The 23,564-nt window shown below is 44.5% G+C and overlaps 1 protein-coding gene across 10 annotated transcripts in view; it reads right to left on the reverse strand.

Annotated features, from left to right (window-relative positions):
* The window catches only part of RIN2 (Ras and Rab interactor 2), a 215,450-nt gene that overhangs the window by 20,177 nt on the left and 171,709 nt on the right, over positions 1-23,564 (reverse strand). For 9 of the 10 annotated variants that reach the window (XM_029916515.1, XM_029916513.1, XM_029916514.1 and 6 more), the window contains 5 exons: positions 20,977-21,169; positions 16,880-16,991; positions 13,292-13,364; positions 8,305-8,396; positions 4,048-5,187 (listed from right to left, as the gene is read on the reverse strand). In XM_029916515.1, the coding sequence (XP_029772375.1) occupies positions 4,048-5,187; positions 8,305-8,396; positions 13,292-13,364; positions 16,880-16,991; positions 20,977-21,169 (1,610 nt within the window). Of the gene's footprint in view, positions 1-4,047; positions 5,188-6,649; positions 6,810-8,304; positions 8,397-13,291; positions 13,365-16,879; positions 16,992-20,976; positions 21,170-23,564 lie in introns of those variants that run through there. The other variant, XM_029916520.1, reaches the window with a different exon arrangement.

Raw genomic sequence — 23,564 nt, forward strand, 5'->3', positions numbered from 1 at the left:
TGTCTCCCTCTCTCTCTGCCCCTCCCCTGCTCCTGCTCTGTCTCTCTCTCAAAAATAAGTAAAGATTAAAAATTTTTGAAAAAATCACATGATTACGAATTGAGTTTAAAGATACTATCTCTTCAAACAATTAAAATGCTCTTCAGGGAAAATATCTCTTTTACTACATGGCAATCAAATAAAGAAGAACCACTATTGTCTTGTTTTGTTGCTATTGCCTTCTAGGACTACAAACACCTGCCTTTGTTGTTGTTGTTGAATGAAATAACAAATCTGGGATGACTGAAATTTTTGGAGTCGGACAAATTTTGTTTTTCTTGACAGAAAACTTGAAAACAGGGCTTTCCCAAGATTAAGGTCAAATCAGATATAAAAGTTCTTTTGCTGAATAAAATCAAAACACTAACCACAAAAATGCAATAAGTTCTGCGAAGTGGAGATTTCATGATCAGAAATTCTGAAGTAGTCTGTCCCATGGTTGAAAGCGACTGAAGCAAGAGTGGTATGACGTGTGAGCTCACCAATGAGGAACACATGTTGGAGTAATGAGTAATGTCACACCCTGTCTACACTTGACAGCCTACACCAGTAATGAGTATACCTCACTGTCGATGAAGTTACTGATCCCAGGGCTTTCCAGAAAGACCTGAAACTATGTGCACTTTTTGTTAAAGGATCTGTTTGTCCTTTCAAGTCCCTCTTTGTGGGGGTGGGGGAGTGAGGGTGGGTGGAGTGCTATCCAGAAGGGAAACGATATGTGGCCCTGGAATGAACAGAGACCTGACTCACCTGGGACCCCACCACGTCTTACCCTCATTGGCTTCATTCTCCAACCAGGAGAGTGAAATTGATGTCAATCAACTAATATTCATCCAAGAACCTCTAAATGGCAGGGCTTTTGGGTGGTAATGCTTTAAAGAGTAGTCTAAACATAATGCAACTTCTCCATAATAGGACTCAACCATTTAGAATGGCAGGTTTTGTGTGGTTTCTTTTGAGACTGACTTACTCATCATTTTATGCTCACCTAGAAAATGCTGACCTAAAGGGCCAGGACAAGAATCTATGGATAAAGTGGCACTGGGTGAGAGCTATTTAGTGTCTTCCTTGGCTTTTTGCTAGACAACTGAAGAATGTCTCTCTGAAGAAGGCAGATTAGCACCATCTTCATATACTATGTGTATATAGGCATGCATTCATATGGTCATTTTTCACATATGAATGACAGCTCTAATTCTACATGAGTTAAGCCAGTGAATGCCTCCTCTAGCTTCCTTGATTCTGCGATGGTCATTCTGTAAATGTAGGATTTAAATGTAAATTCTCACCTCCTAGTTCAGAGCTACCACCTTTGGGAGTTGTGGGAAAGGAGGACGGGGCCAGGCCGCATTCTTGAAAAGCCTCAGGAGTGTTGAGTAGACACCTGTTCAGAACAAACTCGAGGCTTGGTATTCCAGAGATGGCATTCAAAGTGAATCCATTTGGAGTGAATACATTAAAAGTGAATTACTTCCACCCAGAAAGTGAGATATGGTGGGAATAAGCAAACAATGGAGGAAAGATCTGGGTTAAATCCAAGCTCCCCTACTTACCAGCAGTCACTACAAGTCACTTTTTACATCTTGGCCTCTGTCCTTGAATTTGCAAAACATGAACACTTTCTACATAAATGTACCAACCTTGATTTGGTTACAAGACTCAAAGGAGTGCCTGTATTAACAAGCCTATAGTAAACTAGAGAGCACTTCATTTATGACTATGGACAACAGACAATTAGACTAAGTCCACTTTTTTGTCAGAGTCCTAATCTAGTGACTACACATCTAAAGGGATCCGTTTTCTGGTCATTGGGGTCCCCTCTTTCCCTGCATTTGAACTAATGTTGAGTTTCTCAGGTTAACCTCTGCTCTGGTTCACCTTCCTCTTAATTTCAAAACCCGAACGACACATTTATTGTACTTCCAAAACTGAATGATGCTTTCACTGGGGAAGCAACACGGGATGAAGTGCCTGCTTTAAAGCAAAAGCTTAAAAAAAACAAAACAAACAAGCTAATAAAAAAAAGTGGGGCAATGCTTAGTTGGCCACACCCACACCTCCAAACAAAATTTTAGTCTGAGCTGCCTCAACAGAGGACTAGCCTACTCTTATAAATGCTGCACCAGCTGGTCACTAGCTGGTGTGGCCCCTGCGACAAAGGGCTGCACCTGGAAAAGTCCTGCATTCTCCACTCCACAGGGATGCCGGCGCCTGCTTCACCAGGGCCAGGCTAGGATGTGCTTACATCACGTGGACAGAATCCTGGCTCCTAGGAGAGGCTCCACAGACGTCAACAACCCTTCTTGTCATGACTTTGGATTTTAAATGAAAAGCTGCATCCTTCCAGAGCAGCAAAGTGTATGTTTGTTTTTGGAGAAAATGAGCCCTTGTGCTCTGGGAGCAAATATCATATCCGAACTTCACTTCAAAAGAAGCCACTGGGGACCAGCACTTTGGTTGGTGCTTATATCTCAGCAGGGAAGGAAGGAAAGGATGGCCCTTGTTCCCTGGGGAGCCTTGTCTCTGTGGGCTGGTTGGCGCTGGGGTCACATAACTTAGGGCTGACATCAGTGCCTGCCTGCCCCTCCCCAGCTGGACACCCCCAGAGGAAGCTTTTCCCGGATGTTCAGAATGCCCGTTAATATCGCATTTGAACTGGTCTTCCCTGAGAGGTGGGCTCTGGTGGGACAGGGGACAGGATGGCCTGGGTGGCCGTTCTGCCTTAAGCTAGAAACCTTTTTCAGTTCCAGGCACACCACAAGGGCACATTCCTTCCAGCCTCTCTCCTCAGCAACACCCAGCTCTAACCCCGCCCCATCAACCAGGCTCAAACCTCGAGAAAACAAACAAGGCTTTGATTCCTTTGTGAGAAAATCAAAGAGCTGCTGAAACTCACTTAAAGGAGAAAGAGACAGAGACAGAGACGGAGAGTCCACTCTCTACCACATAGCATTTACTACTTTCAACAAACAGACCCAATCAGAAAGAAGAAATCTGGGTTTAGCTTTATGAACTGCTTTGAAATATTTGTTAGCTCTTTCGGCTGTGGCTGCCCAGTGAATGAGGTCTCTGAAATTAGCCTTTTAGAGAGAATCTTCTGAAATTTAAAAAAAAAAAAAAATCTTGCAACACTCTTACCCTGGAAAAAAAGATGCCTTGCCAAATTCAAATTTTTCTTTGCCAAAGTAACTATTAACTATTCAGTCCTTCAATGAGGTTATAAAGAAAATATTTCCCCTTGACTTCAGAGAAAACACCTTTCATGTGAACCCCTAAATATGTTACTTATTTGAAAGGTACACAAACTTGCCTTTTCTTTTCTTTTTTTCTTTTTTTCAAGTTACTCTCAAACCGTGCCACTTAAGGAATTCTGTGGCATCAGAAGCCAGCTGGGCGGTTACCCTTCTGGGAGAAGGGTGACAGGGTAGTGGTCCCAGGGGGCTTCTGAATGTGGCTCCTGTGGTGCTAACTGAGCTCTCACTTGTCCCACAGGTGTGTTCACTGTGGAAACTCCTCCAGCCACACACCCGCGATGTCTGCACTCTTCCGAACGTACACTCTACCTCAGTGAAAAGTGTACTTCCCAAACAAAGCAGAGGAAAACACTCTCGCAGAAGACAGTACACATACCTTTCCATGCACGCACTGCCTGCAGGGACACGCTTGCAGGAAGCACTCCACAGCTGTGTCACACACACAGCACAAGATCAGGTGGGATATCAGACCCTCCAAAGGCAATTCTACCCCTGAGCAGAACCACTATTCGTTCCCATCAGGGGCTCCCTGAGCTCTTCCTGCTGGCAGGTAGCAGACAGGTGAGGCAGGTATGAGGTGAGCCTTGCTTCAGAAGCTCCTGTCCCATTCAGCTGGGTGGAGGAATGGAGTGTGTTGTTGTTTTGAACTCCAGAGAAAACTTCATCCAAGATCACTGCCACAGGACACACTGTCCTATGAGGTTACAGTAGGTTTTATGTTTAAAAAGAAAAAAAAGGCAAAGTGGGGACTTACCGATTTGGTCTTCGGGGATCAGTGACTCGATGGGGGGGTCCAGCTCTGAGCTCTGAGCCAAATAGTTCTTCACCTGGGTCATGAACTGCCGGATGGTCTGCAGCATGTCCGTGCTGGACACGTGGCACTCCTTGTTCTCCTGCAGAAAGCTCACGTAGTCCTGCACCAGGCAGCCGAAATAGGTGCACTTGTCCCGGGACAGCTCGGCGATCCTCCTGACCATGCGCTTCTCAGGGGTCATGAAGGAGCTGAACACCCCGCTCATCTTGCGCAGCTGGGACTTGACTAGCTTGGGCAGCACGAAGGAGCTGTTACTCTTCTTTTTGGACTTGATGGGGGGGGCCATGGTCTCCTGGTCGCTCTCCTCTTCGCAGTCCTCCAGGCTGCTGTTGGTGTCCGCCTCGTAGCCAAACAGGGGCATGCTGCGGTCGAACTCCAGCGAGTCGGAGGAGGAAGTGGAAATGCTCATGTCGCTCAGCCTCTGTCTGCCTCCATGCCACGGGGGCCGTGATTCAGGGCCGGCGGCCCTTGTGCAATTCCCCGGAGGCTCCGCAGGCGGGGCCCCACCTGGCCCGCCAGCTGTGCCCGGCCCGGGCTCCTCGGGCTCCCGCTCCTGGCCAGGACGGGGCCGGCAGCCGGTCAAGGTCTTTGCGCTGCCTTCCGCCTCGAGAAAAGAAGCCTGCTTCTTCAGCCGGGGTGGAGGGATGGGGGTTGGTTTCGTTCCAAGCAGAGCTACGTTCCCATGTTTGTTATGGTTGACTGTTTCTGGCATGCTCGCCTGGGTTTCAGTCCTGGACAGCTGAGGGCTTGTGTGGAGACTATTAATAGCGGGTGGCGGGGGCCTGGGTGGGGGGGACCGAGGCCTCTCGGTGCCATTCGCGTTGGGAGTCCTTGTGCAGGGCCGTTTCAGGCCTCCACTGAGGTCCTGGCTGTGCACTTTCAAGAAAAGGGGATTAATAAAACACAGGGCTCCGTTGGTCTGGCTGCACTCCAGCTCCGAAGGCGTCCTGGTTTTTATAGAATGCACTCCATTTATAAGGCAGAGCTGACGAGAGGCAGGACAAACACCGTCTGAGGAGAGAGGCCTATGGGGAGGTGGAGGGTTTGGGGGTTTGTTGTCAGCTGGAGAGCTCCAAAAATCTGAAAGTCATTATCAGTGAACACAAGAATGTAAATACAGTACTCTTGGGCCATTCCTTCACAAATTAAAAAAAGCACACTTGCATGACAACACACGTCTTTCAAGGGGGAGGCGCCACACTTGGGTGTTGTTTTTTTCTTTTTCTTTTTTGCTTTGACTGCATTCCCTTTACTGGAAGGGGTGGAAATGCTGCCAGGCCCAGCTGTGGGCTCACAGGAAGGCGCCAGGGGCTTTTCACCTTAAAGCCCTTGAGAAATGGCTTGGCCAACATACAAAGCCAGCCCAGCCTTTGCACAGGTGAGGAAAGAAAGAATTGGAATTGTTACAGTCTAAGCCTGGAAAAGACCATGGGGCTTCCGGACTCCCTTAACAAAAATGGAGTCTACTCGCAAGGCAAGCACCCTTCCTAATCCACTTCTCCTGGAGGTGCCCTTTGCAAACCTGGCAGTTCCCCTTTAATGGGCAGGACCAGCAGCTGGGCCTGGGGGATGTTACACAATCTGCTTAGGGTTTTACGCATTCAGCATTAAAACCCCAAACGGAGGAAAAATACACTCATGGAACCCATCAGCAGAATAAAAAGGACAGCAGACCGATGCAAATGCTAAGTGCAAGTTCAACCGTTTATCTTCGTGGTTAGCTGCTCTTACTCTGCAAATCCTAGCCCTCCTCACTCTGGCTTACGCATCCAACCCTCTGGCACAGCGCACATTGCTTACTGCCGCTGTCTGTACGGCCCATGTCACCTGCACATGAGGCTGGATTTGCCACACAAATCCAGGGAGGTAGCAGAGGTGATAAATATTATCTGTTGTAATTTCCATTTGAAACAGGTTTATCCTCTCTCTATAGCTCTGCCTTATGGTGTTTTTTTCCCCCCTATGGGCTCAGAATGGCTGATCATGGTGGACGGCGGGGAGCCTGACTTTGGGAGCCCTTGCCCTGCCTCTCAGTGTTATAAACATGCTTGATACTGTTGCCCCGTCACCTGCTGTCTCTCACCCTTCCTCTCCTCTCTAGCTTTGTGCCGTCCAATGCAAAAGCCAGCTGTCACCTGTGACTAGTGAGCCAGCACGACAGAGGGCTTCCATCTTAAATCACGTCAATCCATTTAAGTTTAAAAACAGACATGTAATTCAATCACTGGAAAACTGTTCTGTCGTTTTGGAACTTGGGTATGTGAATGCAGTTTCTCAAGTATAAATTTAATGAGCTCTAAATACAAATCACATGTTTCTGATGAAAATTTAATGTCCCCAAAGAGTTAAGAATAAAACACACTCTGGATTTAAACATTTACTATTGAAAAAAGGAATGTAAAATATCTCATTAATACTTTCAAAAAATATTGATTCTATGCTGAAGTAACATTTCATATATACTACATTAACTAAAATAAATTTCACCTGTATCTTTTTCATTGTCTTCAACAGAGCTACTAAAAAATTTAAAATTACTCACTGGTTTGCCTTATATGCACTTCCATTGCCCAGTTTAGGTCTTGGTGGAATGGTTCCCGCCAACTTTGGGTCCTTCTTAGGCTTTTATTGATACCAATACCAGACTTTATAAGGCTTAGCACACATTTAGCTCCCATGTATGTTTTTCTTCTACATGGACTATAAACCTGGGTGGTGAGGGAGGGCAGGGACAGACACTATTAACCTTTGACCCCTTGGTGTGGAGCCTAGTGCCTGCCACACAAGCAGATCCTCCAGAAACATTTGCTGGAAGAATGAATGAGTGAGGCACAGAGCTCTAAAAAGTGTTGTCTCTTCCCAAAATGAATAATGCATACATTGGCAATTGCGAATTGAGTATATATTAATTAGACATCATTTGCTTCTGTTCAGTGGCCACTGGAACAAGGTGTTTTTACATTTAGCTGTGTGGGACCCTGACCAGTATACTTCAGTCCTTCACGCCTGGCACAAAGCATGCACTGCACACTGACCACAGAACCAGGAGTTAGCCAGATGGAGGTCACCAGCGAAAACTGACACCTGGCACACGTCTTCAAGGAGCTTACAATCTGGTTGGTTATATTAACTGAAATTCGGGAAAAGTTTTAAACTCTCTCCATAACGTGTGTGAAACACCATTGCCAGAGATGGCGTAACTTTTCAGACGGGACACTTACCCTACCCTGGTATTTTTACCAGGATTCTGTTTCCCAATCCAACTACCTAATTGCCCATCAGACAGGCCTCAGACACATGTAGCAATTCTTTCGAAAGAATCTAAGTTTGAGAGGAGAATCTGAATCTCCTTCCAGGCTTCTCATAGGCCCTAGGAGTCCTGGGAGTTGCACTTCAGAATCTCAAATTTCCATTCAAATACTATGGCTTGGTTGTCAATCTTTTAGAAGACCGAAGCCCTAAAATCTTAAGAGAACTTCCCCTTCCAATCCAGTGGAAGAAAAAAAATTTTTTTTTGGCAAAAGTTAAACCCACACAAATTCCTCAGGGCAATGTGACGAGGAAGTGAAATTGGGTGAACTGTACATCCTGATCCATCATCAACCATTGTCCAGAAGCATGGTGCTGCATTCAGGGGCGTTGGCAAAGGGGCAGGAGGGGGAAGCAGGTGTCCAGCTGGCCAGGGCAAGGATGCATGGCAGGATAAGGGACATGGCCCAGAACACCAGGACAAAATTGAACAACAAGAGGGGAAGTGAGACAGATGTTACTCTAGATGTCTGCATGGTCAAATTCCTCAAAGCACAGAAGTGCCGTCAAGGCCCATGTCTCTGGAACAAAACTCATGCATGTGAGGTATACTGTGCCATTTCCCTTTCTGTCAAGCACAGCTTTTCCCCAGCAAGATGACCCATTACAGAAGTTTATGTTCCATTAGGAGCTGGACATTTAGAGTAGCTGAAACTCATTGTTGTGTTTGCTGGGGAGGTGTGAAGTTACCCAGGAGAATGAAGAATTTGCTTCTGAGAGTCAGCAAAATGTCTGACAGAAAAAAGAATCTCTGCAGGTGTGATGCAAGGCCAGGTTTTGCCATGGAGCTAGGGATTATTTTTCAACAATGTAACATTAGCCAGCCTAACATTGACTCAGTTCCACAGATTCCTTTCAAGAGAGACCTGGTCAGAGGCACCCACTTACTTAGTCCCAGTTGGGCTAGTTCTTCAAGTTGAGCCTCCGTCTTGGCTGTTGAAATGGCGTAAGGCAACTTCAAGGTGAATGGCAAAACGTCTCTGGTTTTTCAAAAAGAGAATATTTATAATTACATGTCTGCTTTCTATCCCAACATTTCCATCCTAGAGATGTTTTAGCTTAAACTGAAATGTCCTAAGTAGATCCTACATCATACCTAACCAGAATTTGTTCTTTACTGGTGAAAGGACTGCAAGGTTACTGTCCTTTCCTGTAGGAACACAGTTAGGACAGGCTGTGAGACAAGACATCTGTAGTGAGGACAAAATTGCCTTCCTGGGTAGCTGACATGTATTGAGCTATTTAGTGTTAATATCAGAATTGTGACACTGGTGGGTCTTACATATATACATGTAAAACATTGTATGCTAATTGGCTACATGTTCTGCAAACTGGGCCCCAATTCATCGGGCAGAAACGTGTAATCCTAAACCACGATTTATTATTCCACGTCCTTACTCAGGGCCGGTTCTCAACCACCATCTGTTGACTTTACTTTGACACCTTCCAGCAAGAGCTCATGCATCTGGCTTTGTGTGCTGAAGGCAAAACTTCCTCTTGTGTTTGAAGGTAGTGCTTCCCTGTGCACGTGAATCCCTGGGAGTCTTGTTTTACTGCACACTCTGATTTAAGAGGTCTGGGTGAGGCCAGAGATTCACAGTTTCTGCCATGCTCCTGGGCAATGTTGCTGCTGTCGCCCCACACCATGCGTTGAGTAAGACTAAAGGACTTTGTAGAACAACCCTGCCCTCCAGCAGCATGGCACCATGTGTAGACCAGCAATTACATGCCTTCAACATCACAGACTAATAGGCCCAACAGGAAGGAGCTGAAAGAACTTTCCAGGCAGAGAGAGCAGCAAGTGCAAAGGCCCTGGGGTGGGAGAGGGTCTGGCATGCATGAAGAACAGCAAGGAGGCCATGATGCCTGGGGTGGAGTAAGTGAGAGACAAAACCTGGAGCTTCTGCCCGTATTTCGTCTACTCAAGATGTTGTGAACATCTCCACTGAAGAGAATAGCCATCCCAAACAACTAGTGGTTTACAATAAGATTAGGCAACATTCTAAACTGAAACAGATTAGATCTGGATGACTTGAGAATTTTGGAAACCCCTGAAGCTGTTGACAATGAATAACAAATTAGTTAAGATCATGAAAAGAGCAAAATATGAATAAAATGTAATCTGTGGCATGGGCTGTAATATACTGCTCACATAAATACTAGTGGTTGGCAGTCAGGAGGTTGCTTTTTCCTGAGGTGTCAAGGATGTGTCACCCCTTGTTTCCAGGGACCCTATCATCTATCTCCAAATGTTGTGAGTACCTCCTTCTACTTGTCCACTTGTGTCTGCTGTGGACGAAGCAGGTGGAGCCTCAGGAGATGGCAGTGTTTCTTATAGCTGCTGCCTGACCCAGGAGAGGTGATGACTCAGATTATAATCTTCAATGAAGATTAATGGGAAGCAGAACTTTGTAACACCAAAGCATCATATAAATATATGTTTCTACGGCTATACAAACTTATTAAAATCTTCTTTCTTTAGACAATTTGGGGAAAGACACATATGACAAAACCAACCTATGTTTATTTTATTTTAAGCGTTTCACCTTGCCCAATCCAGTACCTGGAGCCTCAATATCACATGGCTAGTTTTGGTTTTTCTTAATGGCATCTATGACAGGAAACCATACCTGTCATTGACTAATGGGTAGTTTTAGGCTTTGATCTACTGGAAAATTAGAGCCCTCTTCCACTGTACCAGCTAAGAGTATAACATAGCATCTTCCCTCCTCCCCACTCTCCCACAGGGTCACTTCCCTCTCATTAAAGAAAGAAACCCTAATTCTAAAACAAGTATAACCAAAAAAAAAATAAAGCCATCTTAGGTACAAATGTTTCACTCAAGAGTTTTCGTCCACACATAACCTACTTTTGGCCTTTGCTCTATATGTCATATTTCTAAAGGCAGAAGACTAACTTTATGGAGGGCCTACAGTGCACCAAGCACTGTAACTCATGTGGGACTTAAACAGGTCCTTGGAAGAAGTTCTGATGTCCCCCATCTCATGGATCAGAAGCACAGGATAGCACAGAAGGGGAGGTCCCTGTACCCACTCACAGAGCTGATGTGGAATTAAGGAACTTGTGTGCATTGGATCCCAAGGTCTGTAGAGCTGTGCTGTACAGGGGCAAAATATGGGCTCTGTCATTGAGGCAGGCCTGGGTTCAAATCTGCCACATATTGATTGAATGATTGTAGACAAGTATCTCACTCTCTGAGCCATGGTGTCCTCATGATCCTAATTTCAGGGTTGCCATGAGGATTAGAAATAATTTATACATGGTGCCTAGCCCAGATATAGAAAGCCCCTGAAATTATAATTGTACTTAATAAGTGATAATGAAAATTATTATTTCCTCTAGCCCCTTGCTACTCAAAGTGCAGTTGTAGGACCAGCAGCATTGGTCTCATGACCTGGGAGATGGTTGGAAACACAGACCTTCAGGTGCTGCCCCAGATCCCCCGAATCAGAGTCCGCATTCTAACAAGATTCCAGGTGATTCCAGTGTGCAAAGAAGTTTGCAAGGCAGTGCTCTCCATGACACTGACTATGCCAAACTGACAGGGAGCTACAGGCATTGGTGGCCAAGGTTTGCATCTCATTTATATCCTCAACTCTACTCTTCAGTGTATCCTTCTGATGAGGCAAACCCCCTGTCGATTGATTCATAAATTCTTTAGTCTGGTGTGCTTGTCCAGATGTATTCTGGGTGAACACCAGGGCTGACAATCCAACCACTTTCTCTGTGTGAATATATTTATGTACTAATAACCAACTAGAACATTTCAAAAACATTTGGGTAAGACTAGGTCAAATCAATTACTGATTACTAAGAACACTGACTTAGGTAAACTGAGTAGCATAGAGCACTAAAGGAGAAACAAAAACATCAAGAACCTTTGCATTTTGAGGGAAAAAATAGAGAAATGAATCTCAGGTCACCCCGATCATAAAATGTCAACGCTGGGATTATTCCGTAAGCACCTTATAGTGGTATCGTGCTTTGTAGTTTACAGAAGATTTTCATATGTTTTATCTCCTTCAACCACCAAAGAGCCCTGGACAGTAGGTACTCCAATCTATTATGAACACTGAGAGGAGAGATGGTATCTTTTGTGTGATGCTGCCAAATACTGTTCTATAAGTGTAACAATCTTTCATAACAACAGGACAATCAATGAGCCAACTATGAAAAGTAAGCATTGGCCAGCTTCACCCCTGACCAACATGTTAGTGTTGAAATTCACTTTCGGGAACTAGTTGGCCTCAAACCAGTCAGGTGTGGATTCTGGGGAAGGTAGGTACAACTGCACTGTCCTCTTCTTCTCTCTGGGCAGCAGATATTCATCCTCACACAGGCCAAGGGCTGTTGGTGGTGTCCCCTCACAGAGATCTGTCCAATTCTAGACAAAGCCCCTTGGTTTCTTCCTCCTGGTAGTCAGACGTCTGAAAATGTCTCCCCACCTCAGGCCATTAATTGTGTAGTGTTGCCAACCTGGTGACGTCTAGTGGTCAGTAGCTCAGTGCCTGCCCCTGGGAGGGTCTAGTCCAACAGGTACAAGAAATGTCTAACTTGAGAAATAACTTGACTCTTAAACTAACATAAAGGAAATGAACCCCAAATAAGCCTCTCAGGCTTAGAGCGTGATGGCTGTGAGACATGATCTTTGGAAACAACCCAGTAGCATGCGCCTATCCATGCTCTACTGGCTGCAACAGACATACAGTGAAGCCACGGAGGCCAACTGAGCTCCACTGCCTACATGAAGGCAATGTCAGTCTCTGTAGATGAAGAGTATGGATTCTTAATCACCAAAGGAATACTCAATTTGAGGGCACCTGCGTGGCTCAGATGGTTAAGTGTCTGACTCCTGATTTCAGTTCAGGTCATGATCTCATGGTGCATGAGTTAGAGCCCTGCATCGAGCCCTGCATCAGGCTCTGTGCTGACCACAAGGAGCCTGCTTAGAATTCTCTCTCTCCCCTTCTCTCTGCCCCTCCCCCGCTCATGCATGCATGCATACACTCTCTCTCAGAATAAATAAATAAACATTAAAAAAAAAAAGAATAGTCAATTTGAAAAACCATTATGGCTTAGGAAGAAAAAAAGAAGAAGCCTTCAACAACTCACACCCTCCCCACACTTATTAACATGGGGATTTTAGGCTTAACCACTTGCTTTAGTTATGAAAAGGACACGAACACCAAGTGGGCCTGTAGGACAGCGATGGAAGGTTTATGGGTTGGTTTAAGGAGCCTGTATTTCTAGAATGAACTGCATCCTTGAGGGTTTTCAGAAACAGTATCAGGGACCTGTATTTATTTATTTATTTATTTTTTGAGGAGAGAGAGAGAGAGAGAGGGTACAAGTGAGTGAGGGACACAGAGAGAGAATCCCATGAGGGGCAGAGGGAGAGGGAGAGGGAGAGGGAGAGACAGAGAGAGAGAGAGAGAGAGAGAGACTGAGAGAAGAAGGGCTCACCCGATGTGGACTGGAACTTACGAATTGTGAGCTCATGATCTGAGCCAAAGATGCTTGAGCCACCCAGGTGCCCCACATTATCAGGGACCAGGTTTGCAGCATGGGTCCCTTTCTGTGTGTGCATGTATGTATATGTATGTGAATGTGTGTTTGTTTCCCCTGCTTTCTGGGTTGAGGTCAAAGGAGCCATGGGACAGCTTGAAGACACAGGCATATTAATTTGGAGAGGCCAGCATAGTATTTTGATCAGTAGCCAATCCTTCCAGGGACATCTAGTCAGCGGCAAGCCTCCCAGACCCCTCAGCCCTGCTTTAATCTAGAAACCCCAGGGCTGTTTATATTTCACACACCAAGCATGCATTTGAACTCTCAAGAGGAAAACAGGCCTTACCTGCTGATGCAGTAGAAAGCAATGAGCCGGAATAAGTCTGCAAAACTGATTCCTGAGCCTTCAAGGGAAAAGGCTGGAAAAGAGAGAGTTTGGAAATGAGCTGAGTGTCCCAGAGCACTGTTCTGGGACAGGAAAGGCCTCTGGTGTTGTGTGCTGCGTGCATAGGACCATCTCTGAGCTCTCAAACCAACTACCGTGTGGCTTATCAGATCCAGCTGTGAGGAGGATGTGTATCAGCCAGAAACAGGCCAGTAAAGAGTCCATGGCCTAGAAGCTCAGCCCCTGACTCATTTGGAGCACGTGCTCCAGTGCTCGGTAAACAGACCAGCACAACCTCAAACTGTACAACTATCTTTTTTCTTTTTAGAATTCAAACACAAATCTGGCCAGGGGGCAAGGGGCCGGTGAAGCTGGAGGGAGAGGCCGTAGGCACACAACGGGGGCTTGGATGTTACAGGGCTTGGGAAACACCCAAGCCCCCACCACCCTTGGCATTCCTAGGTTGGCCCTCCTGGGTCACATTCCTCTTTGCCAAAACAGGCCACCTCCGGTTAAGACACAGGGCAGGTTGGAGGAAAACAGATGGTTCCAGTAAATTAGCTTTTTAATTCAGTGTGAAAGGTTCAAAAACTCACTTACTTAGAATGCCCCCACCCACAACCACCGTCCCCACCATGGGCACAAACCTCCCAGCAAAGATATTCTGGCAAGACGGTGTGCCATTCTGTACATCTTCCAAATGGCAGACGGTAATGGATAACTTTAAATACTTGTGTATTCGCCAACCACTCCTCATGCCAGGCCAACTAAAATGCTATTCAGGCAGTCCTTCAAAAACATTCCAAACATCCTTCGCCTTCTGAAGATTTCCTCATTTCCTCAATCAGATGAGTTTTTCTCTCAGTTTCACACATCATGCCCTCATTTATGTTGCTTGCTATTTGCTTATGTTGTATTATTTTGATTACTTAGTATTTCAATAGCACTCCCAAAACACACCTATGCCTCTACACACATTACCATGAAAGACAGACAGAAACAGAAACATACACACATGCACACCACAATTTAGTGATTTAAGTAGGAAGAAACCGATTTGGGGTAGGTTAACTTCTCTGAGGCTTGGTTTTCTCATCTGTACCATGGACAATAATAGTACTTTCCCTGCCTCCCGGAAGGGTAGGAGTGGAAAGGGAAATTTTTAAAAAATGGAGTAATTCATGTGAAATTTGAGCTGATATTTATTATTAGACCATACTGTCCAGACGTTATGACAAAATGTCTATGTTTCCAAAGCAAGTCCTTCCTTTCTCAATCTACCTCTGTTCATAGAGGAGCAAGGCCCTGGCCGGGAAGGGAACATCATGGTGATACCAAGACCTGTCCTAACTAGTAACAGACAGGTTAATGCTTTGCTCAGACTGGCTCTTTCAACCACTCTAAGTCCCCCAGGTAGGAATTGGAAATTGAACCGAGTCTTGACACAATAGGGAAGAAAAATCTTCAGCAGGGAGGAATCTAAGATGAACATACAAAAAGCTGGAGAGTACAAACACTAACTGTACTAACTGTAGGGGGGCAAAGAAGGGGGTTCCAGACTAACTTATCATGCTTGCCTTTGGATATTAGAAGGGATTTAAAAACCAGGTAGATCTAGGGTGCGTGATGGCTCAGTTGGTTAAGAGTCTGACTCTTGGTTTCGGCTCAGGTTATGATCTCACTCACAGTTCATGAGTTCAAGCCCTGTATTGGGATCTGCACTGACGGTATGGAGCCTGCTTGGGATTCTCTCTCTCTCTCAAAATAAATAAACTTAAAAAAACAATTAAAGGAGCACCTGGGTGGGCTTAGTCAGTTAAGTGTCTGACTTTGGCTCAGGTCATGATCTCACGGTTCGTGGGCTCAAGCCACGTGTCGGGCTCTGTGCTGACAGCTGAGAGCCTGCAGCCTGCTTCAGATTCTGTGTCTCCCTCTCTCTGCTCCTCCCCCAGTCACACTCTGTCTCTATCTCAAAAATAAATAAATAAATAAATAAATAAATAAATAAAATAAACAAGCATAAAGAAAAACCCCAGATCTATCATTTCCTGGCAAGCTGACTTTCAAGAGCCATCTCAGCATGCCCTTTCTTCACTTAATATTTAATCCATTGTATTTAAAATGGAGGGTTTGAAATCTATCTTGTGATTACCTCCTAATTCAAATAAACTGGTATGATCTGTGCACCAGGGTCACTGACCACTCGTGGAAGTCTTCCCTGGCCTCAGTGACCTTGTGAAACCTGGAGGAAAGACACCACCAGGCCCAGGTTTACAGCTGAACCTGAGGCAAACAACCAAGAGACTGGCAGGTTTCACTTCTGCTGGAAATGTGTCCTCTACACGTCATTAAGGCCATTTGGCTCAGTGAAACAATGAACTCCAGGTTGAGTATAATCCCTTATTTGCCCTTAAAATGACTTCAATACCTTTGGTTTTTCAAATGCAGGGTCTGAGACTTGCTTAGGTGGAAATCAAGAAGTAAGCAAAAATCCTAGTCTCAGTCTTACTATTGAGAGAGTCAATAGGCTTCTGAACTTACATCTCCTGGCCATCACTCCTCGGCTTGCTAAGGCGTGATTGCTGTGATTTCAATGAAGCCTTCCTCTCTGGGGCATACATTCACTATGGATCCTTCCTTGGAACTGGCAGTAGTACATCAGCGCTGTGTGTTCCCTTTTATATTTAAAACGTGTCCAGGGGCACCTGGGTGGCTCAGTCAGTTAAGTGTCTGACTTCAGCTAAGGTTGTGATCTCATGGTTCATGGGTTCGAGTCCTGCATCAGGCTCTGTGCTGACAGTGTGGAGCCTGCTTGGGATTCTCTCTCTTTCCCTCTGTCTCTCTGCCACTGCCCTGCCCCCAACTTGTGCTTTCTCTCTCTCTCTCTCAATATAAATAAATAAATAAATAAATAAATAAATAAATAAATAAGTAAAACATGTCCCCCCAAGGCTTCACATTTTCAGTGGTTGCAGAATAGCAGAAAGAAAACCAATTCTATTGAATACCACTCTCCCTTAAAAACTTCTGCCAGTTGATTTTTTCAGGGGGCTGGATTCTGCCTCTGATAAGCTGCATTTCAGAGACAACTGAACAGTGATCATATGGAGGGAACACGTCTGCTCAAGGATTATTCACAATGATGTGCAGACACGTGCTGCAGCATGAGATCCCATACAAAGGCCTGGTCGCTGCAGCCTGCCTTACAGGTTAATCCTCAGCAATCCTAGGAATCAAATCCATGCTCTGCTTAACTTGGAAGGAGGCAAGAAAACCAACCTGCCATGTGCCAAGCAGAAGGCTGCATAATTTGTACATAGCTTGCTCCATTAAACTGTTAATAGCTCTCTGTTATGATCACCCCATTATACTGATAAGAAAACCAAGGCTCTTAAGGTAGGCCACCCGCCCAGTCGTGGAGTGAACAAGTAATAGCACCAGGATGCAGACTCATGTCTGTCTGTCTTAAAAGGTAGTCTCCTTCCACTTTCACATGTTCGGGAGACCTGAGGCCCTCCCATCAACCAGGACTTAGTGGCGACCACTCACTGTATGTGCTTTCCTTTATGGCAAATTCCTTGAACGGGGCTCCAAATTCACAAGGCAGGCGAAGTGAGAGGACTTTCTTCTGCATTTTGGTAGATTTGCGAACCAGGAAGATCTAACAGAGGGAAAAGAAATTCAAGCTTAGGAAATATCTAGAAGGTTAGAACCTGGACATACAATTTCCTGTACACCCAATGTTCATGACTTGAATGCCCTTCATAACTAACATGTCCCGCACGATTTGACCCAGGACGCTGGGAGGTAGCTGGCAGTAGCCAGCAAAAGCTTCTATCAGAGAGCATGCCCCAGATGCCTTCCTTTGAGAACTGGCTTCAAAAGAATCATACTTTTCTTTTGACAGAAACTTCTTCATGACGCTAGGAGCTCCCTTGGTCTACAGAAGCGTTTTCAGTTTGGTGATTGTTTTATGGTGCAAGTTACATGTTCTCCAGCTTGTGTCTTATACGGGCCTCATGGTTGATGACACCCAGATTCTAAACACAGGTAACATGACTAAACCCCAGGTGGTGAACTAGGAGTTCACTGACTAATTTGGCTCGTGGGTGTATTTGTGACAGAAAATCAAATTTGTTTCTCAGAGTGAGAAAGCAGGTTTTGTTGTTTTTCACATTAAAATCCAAATTTTTAGCTACTCTTGGAAAATAGGACAATATGGCAAGGCCAGGTATGGTGACAATTGCTGGAGTCGAAAAATGGCTGCCCCATTAGGGAGGCGGGAAGATGTGCTCGAGTGTCACCACAGCCAACACGGAGCGGCAGGTCCATTTACTCCTGACTCGCCCCACTTTGTGACAGTCTCCCTCCAGGTTCTAATACTGCCTTCAGATGCATGCTTTATTTTAAATTTTTAAATATAACTTATTGTCAAATTGGCTAACATACAGTTAGGTCTTGTTTTTGGGGGTAGAATACTGTGGTTCATCGCTTACATACAACACCCACTGCTCATCTCAACAAGTGCCCTCTTCAACGCCCATCACCCATTTTCCCCTCTCTGCTCCCCGCCCCCCATCAGCCCTCAGTTTGTTCTCTGTATTTAAGAGTCTCTTATGGTTTTCCTCCCTCTCTGTTTGTAACTATTTTTCCCCTTTCCCTCCCCCATAATCTTCTGTTAAGTTTCTCAAGTTCCACATATGAGTGAAAACATATAATATCTGTCTTTCTCTGACTGACTTATTTCACTTAGGATAATACCCTCCAGTTCCACCCACATTGCTGCAAATGGCAGGATTTCATTCTCTTTCATTGCCAAGTTGTATTCCATTGTATATAGAAACCATATCTTCTTTATCCACTCATCTGTTGATGGACATTTAGGCTCTTTCCATGATTTGGCTATTGTTGAAAGCGCTGCTGTGAACATTGGGGTACATGTGCCCCTATGAATTAGCACTCCTGTATCCTTTGGGTAAATTCATAGTAATGCTATTGCTGGGTTAATTTTTTTTGAGGAACCTCCACACTGTTTTCCAGAGCAGCTGCACTAGTTTGCATTCCCACCAATAGTTTCAGATGCGTGCTTTAAACCAGACCAACTCCTAGTGCTGATCTCAGGTCACCATCCTGGCTTCCAACACTGCAGAGGCAAGTATGCCATGTACTGCTATGCACTGCACAACTCCAGGGGGCACCAAATATATAGGCTACAAATCAAATGGTGTTCCCTGGAGCGTGCAGTGGGGCAGCCCGGCTGAGTTCTGGTTCCCTTCTGTAGTACATGGTCCTTCTCCAAGGATCCTCCTATCCTCTCTTGTTTCTTTAACCACTTCTTCCTCCACATTTGAACACCAAGCTCTCCACTCCCTGACCCTTATTATTATTATTATTATTATTATTATTATTATTATTATACCTAATCTTCACTTCCTTCCATATATCCGGTCAATAGCTCCTAAGAAACTTTATCTGGGTCAGGGGTGGTCAGGTGGCTATGGGGATTGGGTGTCTGCTAAGAAAGGAGTTGGGAAGACCTTTGAGTTCTCTCTTATCTCCCAGAACCCATGGGGAGGCAGCCATAGAATAGAATACATGTAATAGCCACTTCTGGGAGTTAATGTTTTTGGGACATCCTAAACTGAAACAGACATTTCCTAAACACTAAGATGGATTTTTAAAAAGCCCAAAGCATGGCTGGGAGGCAACGAATCTTTGGTAGAATTGAGATGTTATTCCCTTGTACAAGTGGGAATCTCCTTGAGCCTTGGGGTTCAGGGAGAGTACAACCTTATTTCCTGAATGTCTGCAGCTTTAGAGCAGGGGCTGGTAAAGTTGGCCTGTAGATCCAAACTATTCGGCCACCTGTTTTTGTAAATAAAGTTTTATTGAAACAAACTCCAGTCATTCATTTACGTGCTGTCTATGGTTGTGTCTGCACTTCAAGGCAGAGCTGAGAGGTTGAGACAGACAGTATGGCCCACAAAGCCAAAAATATTCATACTCTATTCCTTTACAGAAAGTTTGCCAATTTCTATCATAGAATGTAGATGAATTAAGGCTGGTGGTACCCCAACGACCCATGCCTCCATGGCCATACTTTCCATATCTTTTCCTCTCACACCTACGTTTCCTTCTCTTCAGAATTCTTGCTTCTAGTGCACTCTGGCCCCTCCTGATCTGTGTTTCTCCTTGTCCTCAGCCTGCACTTAGCCTGCCCCATCTCGTCAGGCAGGTCCTGTCCAGGGATCAAGTAGGTGGAAAGATAGAACATCTTGCCTGACTTGTTCCCCACAAAGTCTCAGCAGGAATGGACGTGCCCAACACTGGGAGGGAGGTAGGGCAGGGTGAGGAATTGTTGTCTAGCAACAGGGCCATCTCTCTCTCCAGAATTTTTGTGCAGAAATGCAAAAGCAGACAACTCAGTCTCCAAGAAGAGGGGATCCCATAGATGTGGGGCCGATCATACAGACCCAGACTAGAGGCAACAATCTGGTGAGCCAGTCAAGGAATTTCCCACAAAGATGATCAAATATTGTGCCTAGTCACCCTGAGCATGTTCCAACAGAAGTCCCAGCTCTATCTATTTCTGTCAGATGAGAAACAAAGACTCACTTAGAGGTCAAAAAATGGTAATAGACAGGCTCTGGCTGATAAGCAACTCAAAAGTTTGTTTTTGTGTTCAATTCCTACAATATTCTCAACCAGCTACCATGGACTTTATTTTCCTTGCTTCTCCATATATTTCTTAGTTTCTATCTCTTGCCATGAGTTGTTCAAGTATTATTTTATCTGTGACTTACTGTATTTATCCTTTTTTGGGAAGTAGACATTGTACACAAGCTCCCTCCAATACAACCTTCTGTGATGATGGAAACATCCTGTCTTCTGAACCATCCTATATGGTAGCTTCAAGCCATCTGTGGCTAGTGAGCACTTAAAATGTGGCTAGTGGAACTGAGGAACTGAGTTTTTAATTTAATTTAATTTTATTAATGTAAAGTTAAATAGCCACACAGGGCAAGCAGCTATCACATTGAACAGCACCAGATATACCAATTACTGAGTGACATTTTTGGGGGAACCACTACAGTGTCATGGCTTGGTCTTGATTCAGAGACTGGTATTGGCTAGGGAGTAGCTGAAGAAACATAATTGGACTGTGAGCCCCATGAGAAGCCATTGAGGAAGCCCAAGAGAAACAGGATTACACATCTGCAGCCAGAGCAGGCAAGTCTATAGATGTAGACCTTTTGAAGTTTGGGTCTCAAGGTGGATGGTTGGGCCCTGGCAGGGTTCCCAGGCTCAGAATGAAAACATCAGGGACAACTGAAGAGTCCACAATCAGGTTCATTCTAAGTGTTGAGGCCAAAGAAATCAGCCCAGATGCCCTGTTATCCTGCTGAGTCCTGGGCATCCCTGGGTAACTGAGCTGATGAAGACAGAAAGACAAGCCATGAAGGGGCTCTTTTCTTTGGAGCTGCCTCCATATTTTCCACAATCTCCTTGCATTGCAACCCAGGTACGCACCAGACATCATGCTTCCTACAGCCTGGGAAGAACTTTCTGGAACTCCAAGTCTTTCTCTTTAAGGAAGGAGCAGCCCTGCCTGTCTCAACTTGTTTTGTTGAGATTCTGAGTCTTACCCCTGGAGGCTGGGACTGGAGGACTTTGGCTGCCCCCTCCTCACTCAGACTCAGTTGCAGCCATATTGGGTGGGTGTGGAGAAGCCGGTCCAAAATGCTGAGCCTGTTGGAGAGGCTGTCATAGCCAGAGTCCCGGGGACAGGTCTTCACATCCTTTTCTTCGGAATAGTCATCGTCCTTGTGTCTAACCATGCTAGGAGAAAGAGAATTGGCAGGTGTCAAACAGCTGCTGCCCTGCTTCTCTGACAAGGAGACCATCCTACAGCCTCCAGGCTACACAAGTCCTAGTACATACCCCATCTTTTCATCTCCATCTCACTTGTCTTCCCTCCAGCCTGAAAGCTTTCTGAGGACAGATGCCATATTAGCTCTCCATATCTACAGTATTAAACAGAATATTCAACAGATCCAACAGACCTTCTATTTCTAACCCAGTTTTCAAAAGCTTCTAAACATCCTGAATGCTGTTGAGTCTCTCTTCCGAGATAACCCATTTCACAGTTTGAGCACAAAACCCTAAATGCCAAATTCTATATGGTAGCACAAGGTCCTAAAGCCCAAAAACATTTGTCATAAACATAAGCATGTCATGCTCTAAAAGCAAAGACAAAAATGGGGTGCCTGGATGGCTCAGTAGGTTAAGCATCTGACTTTGGCTCAGGTCATGATCTCACGGTTTGTGAGTTTGAACCCAACACTGGGCTCTGTGCTGACACCTTGGAATCTAGAGCCTGCTTCAGATTTTGTGATTCTGTGTCTCCCTCTCTCTCTGTCCCTTCCCTGTTCATGCTCTGTCTCTCTCTCTCTCAAAAATAAATACACATTAAAAAAATTTTAAAGCAAAGACAAACCACTCATTAATGTACACCCATTTTATACCCAAATGAATTGGATTTCATTTGTTCTCACACATCTAGGCATTTTTATTACTAGTATTATCTGTAATAAAACTTCACAGTTAAAGAATGCTGTGATGTTCATAAAATTATTCATACCAACATTATTCATAATTGCCATAAAATGGAAATGGACCAAATTTCCATCAACTAATGAATGGAGAAATAAAATGTAGTATGTCCATACAATGGAATTTTATTCAGCCATAATATTAATTATTTTTTATGAATGGAGTACTGATCCATGTTCCAAAATGGAATGAACTGTGAAGACTTCATGCTAAGTAAAAGAAACTAGACACAAATACAATATGATTCCATTTATACAAAAATCTAGACCAGACAAAAATAGAGAAATGGAAAGATTAGTGGTTGCTTGGGATTAGGGGCAGGGATGGGATGGGTAGTGATTGCTGATAGGTATGGAGTTTCTTTTTGAAGTAAATAAAATGTTCTGGACCAAGATGTACTGATGGCTGTACAATTTTATGAATATGCTGAAAACTACTGAATTATATACACTTCAAAGTATGATATGTGAATGAAATCTCAATAAAAAATATCATATTGATTTCCATAGTTGCCTTTGGCTTCAACACTAATCCTGTGACTGAGTACTTAATCCACATTTTATGAATGAGAAAACTGAGGTTCACCCAAGAAGGTATTGGGTTGTCCAGAGTTATAAATAGCCATGAAATGGCAGAGCCAGAAACTCATATCTGGTGTTCCTCCAATTTTGCAGGTAACAAATAAGATCATGAACACAGGAGAGCCTATATCTATGTGGTGTCTACTGTCTGCTACACTTTACAAACATTCCTTCATTTCCTGTAAAACAGTTCCAAAAGGCAGGTACCAGGAATCCCCTTAAATAAAGGGGACAGGGAAGCCCAGACAGCTTGAGTAACTTGTACAAGACAAGGACAATCCTCCAAGAGTGAGAAGGTAGAAATTCCAACCCAAGGGTGCTTGGGTCTGTGCTCTCCTTCCCTCTACCATGCCCTGGCTCTCAATGAGCTGGTCATCAACACCAGTCATGGAGTAGCCGGTGGAAAATATCAGAGCTGATCACTCACATTTTAAGGGCCAACTTACCAGGCTGGGGTTCAAATGGTCTTCAAACAACTAAACCCAAAGAAACCCGAATGTGTGGCCTAAAGGAAGTCTTCAATGTTGCTAATAATGACAATAAAACCAAATTGCAGGCAAGAGTGAAAACATGTTTGAAGAAAAAAGTGTGCTTTTTTTGAACACCCCACTCCTAACAGGTGGGATTGAATATAGAAGAAACCAATCTAAGGTGATCATTTTGGGGTAAGCAGGCTCAGTAACAATATCCACAAGACAGCATGTGGGTTGGCCAGAAACCCTTGTCCTAATGTCTTCTCTTTGCATTCTTGACCTACAGATCTAAAGAATCTAATGCTTGGATTCAAGATTTACATTTTGTTTTCCCTGAAAGTTTTCCTTTACCTTTGCTACAACTTTCCAGATGGGAGAGTCTGGACCAAAAAAGAGCAATTTCTCATTCTGCAAATGCCATTCCAGGGCCTCCAGGTATTTTGAAGTGAATCTTTGCAGCTATAAGAACACCCTTTTCAAAATGAAGCTGATGTTAAAATTCCTTTCACATGAGGTAAACGAGGCAACTTTAGAGCAGTGATTCTCAACACTGGCTGACTATTAAAA

This window comes from Suricata suricatta, chromosome 12, assembly GCF_006229205.1.
Source record: "Suricata suricatta isolate VVHF042 chromosome 12, meerkat_22Aug2017_6uvM2_HiC, whole genome shotgun sequence".
NCBI classification, from domain to species: Eukaryota; Metazoa; Chordata; class Mammalia; order Carnivora; family Herpestidae; genus Suricata; species Suricata suricatta.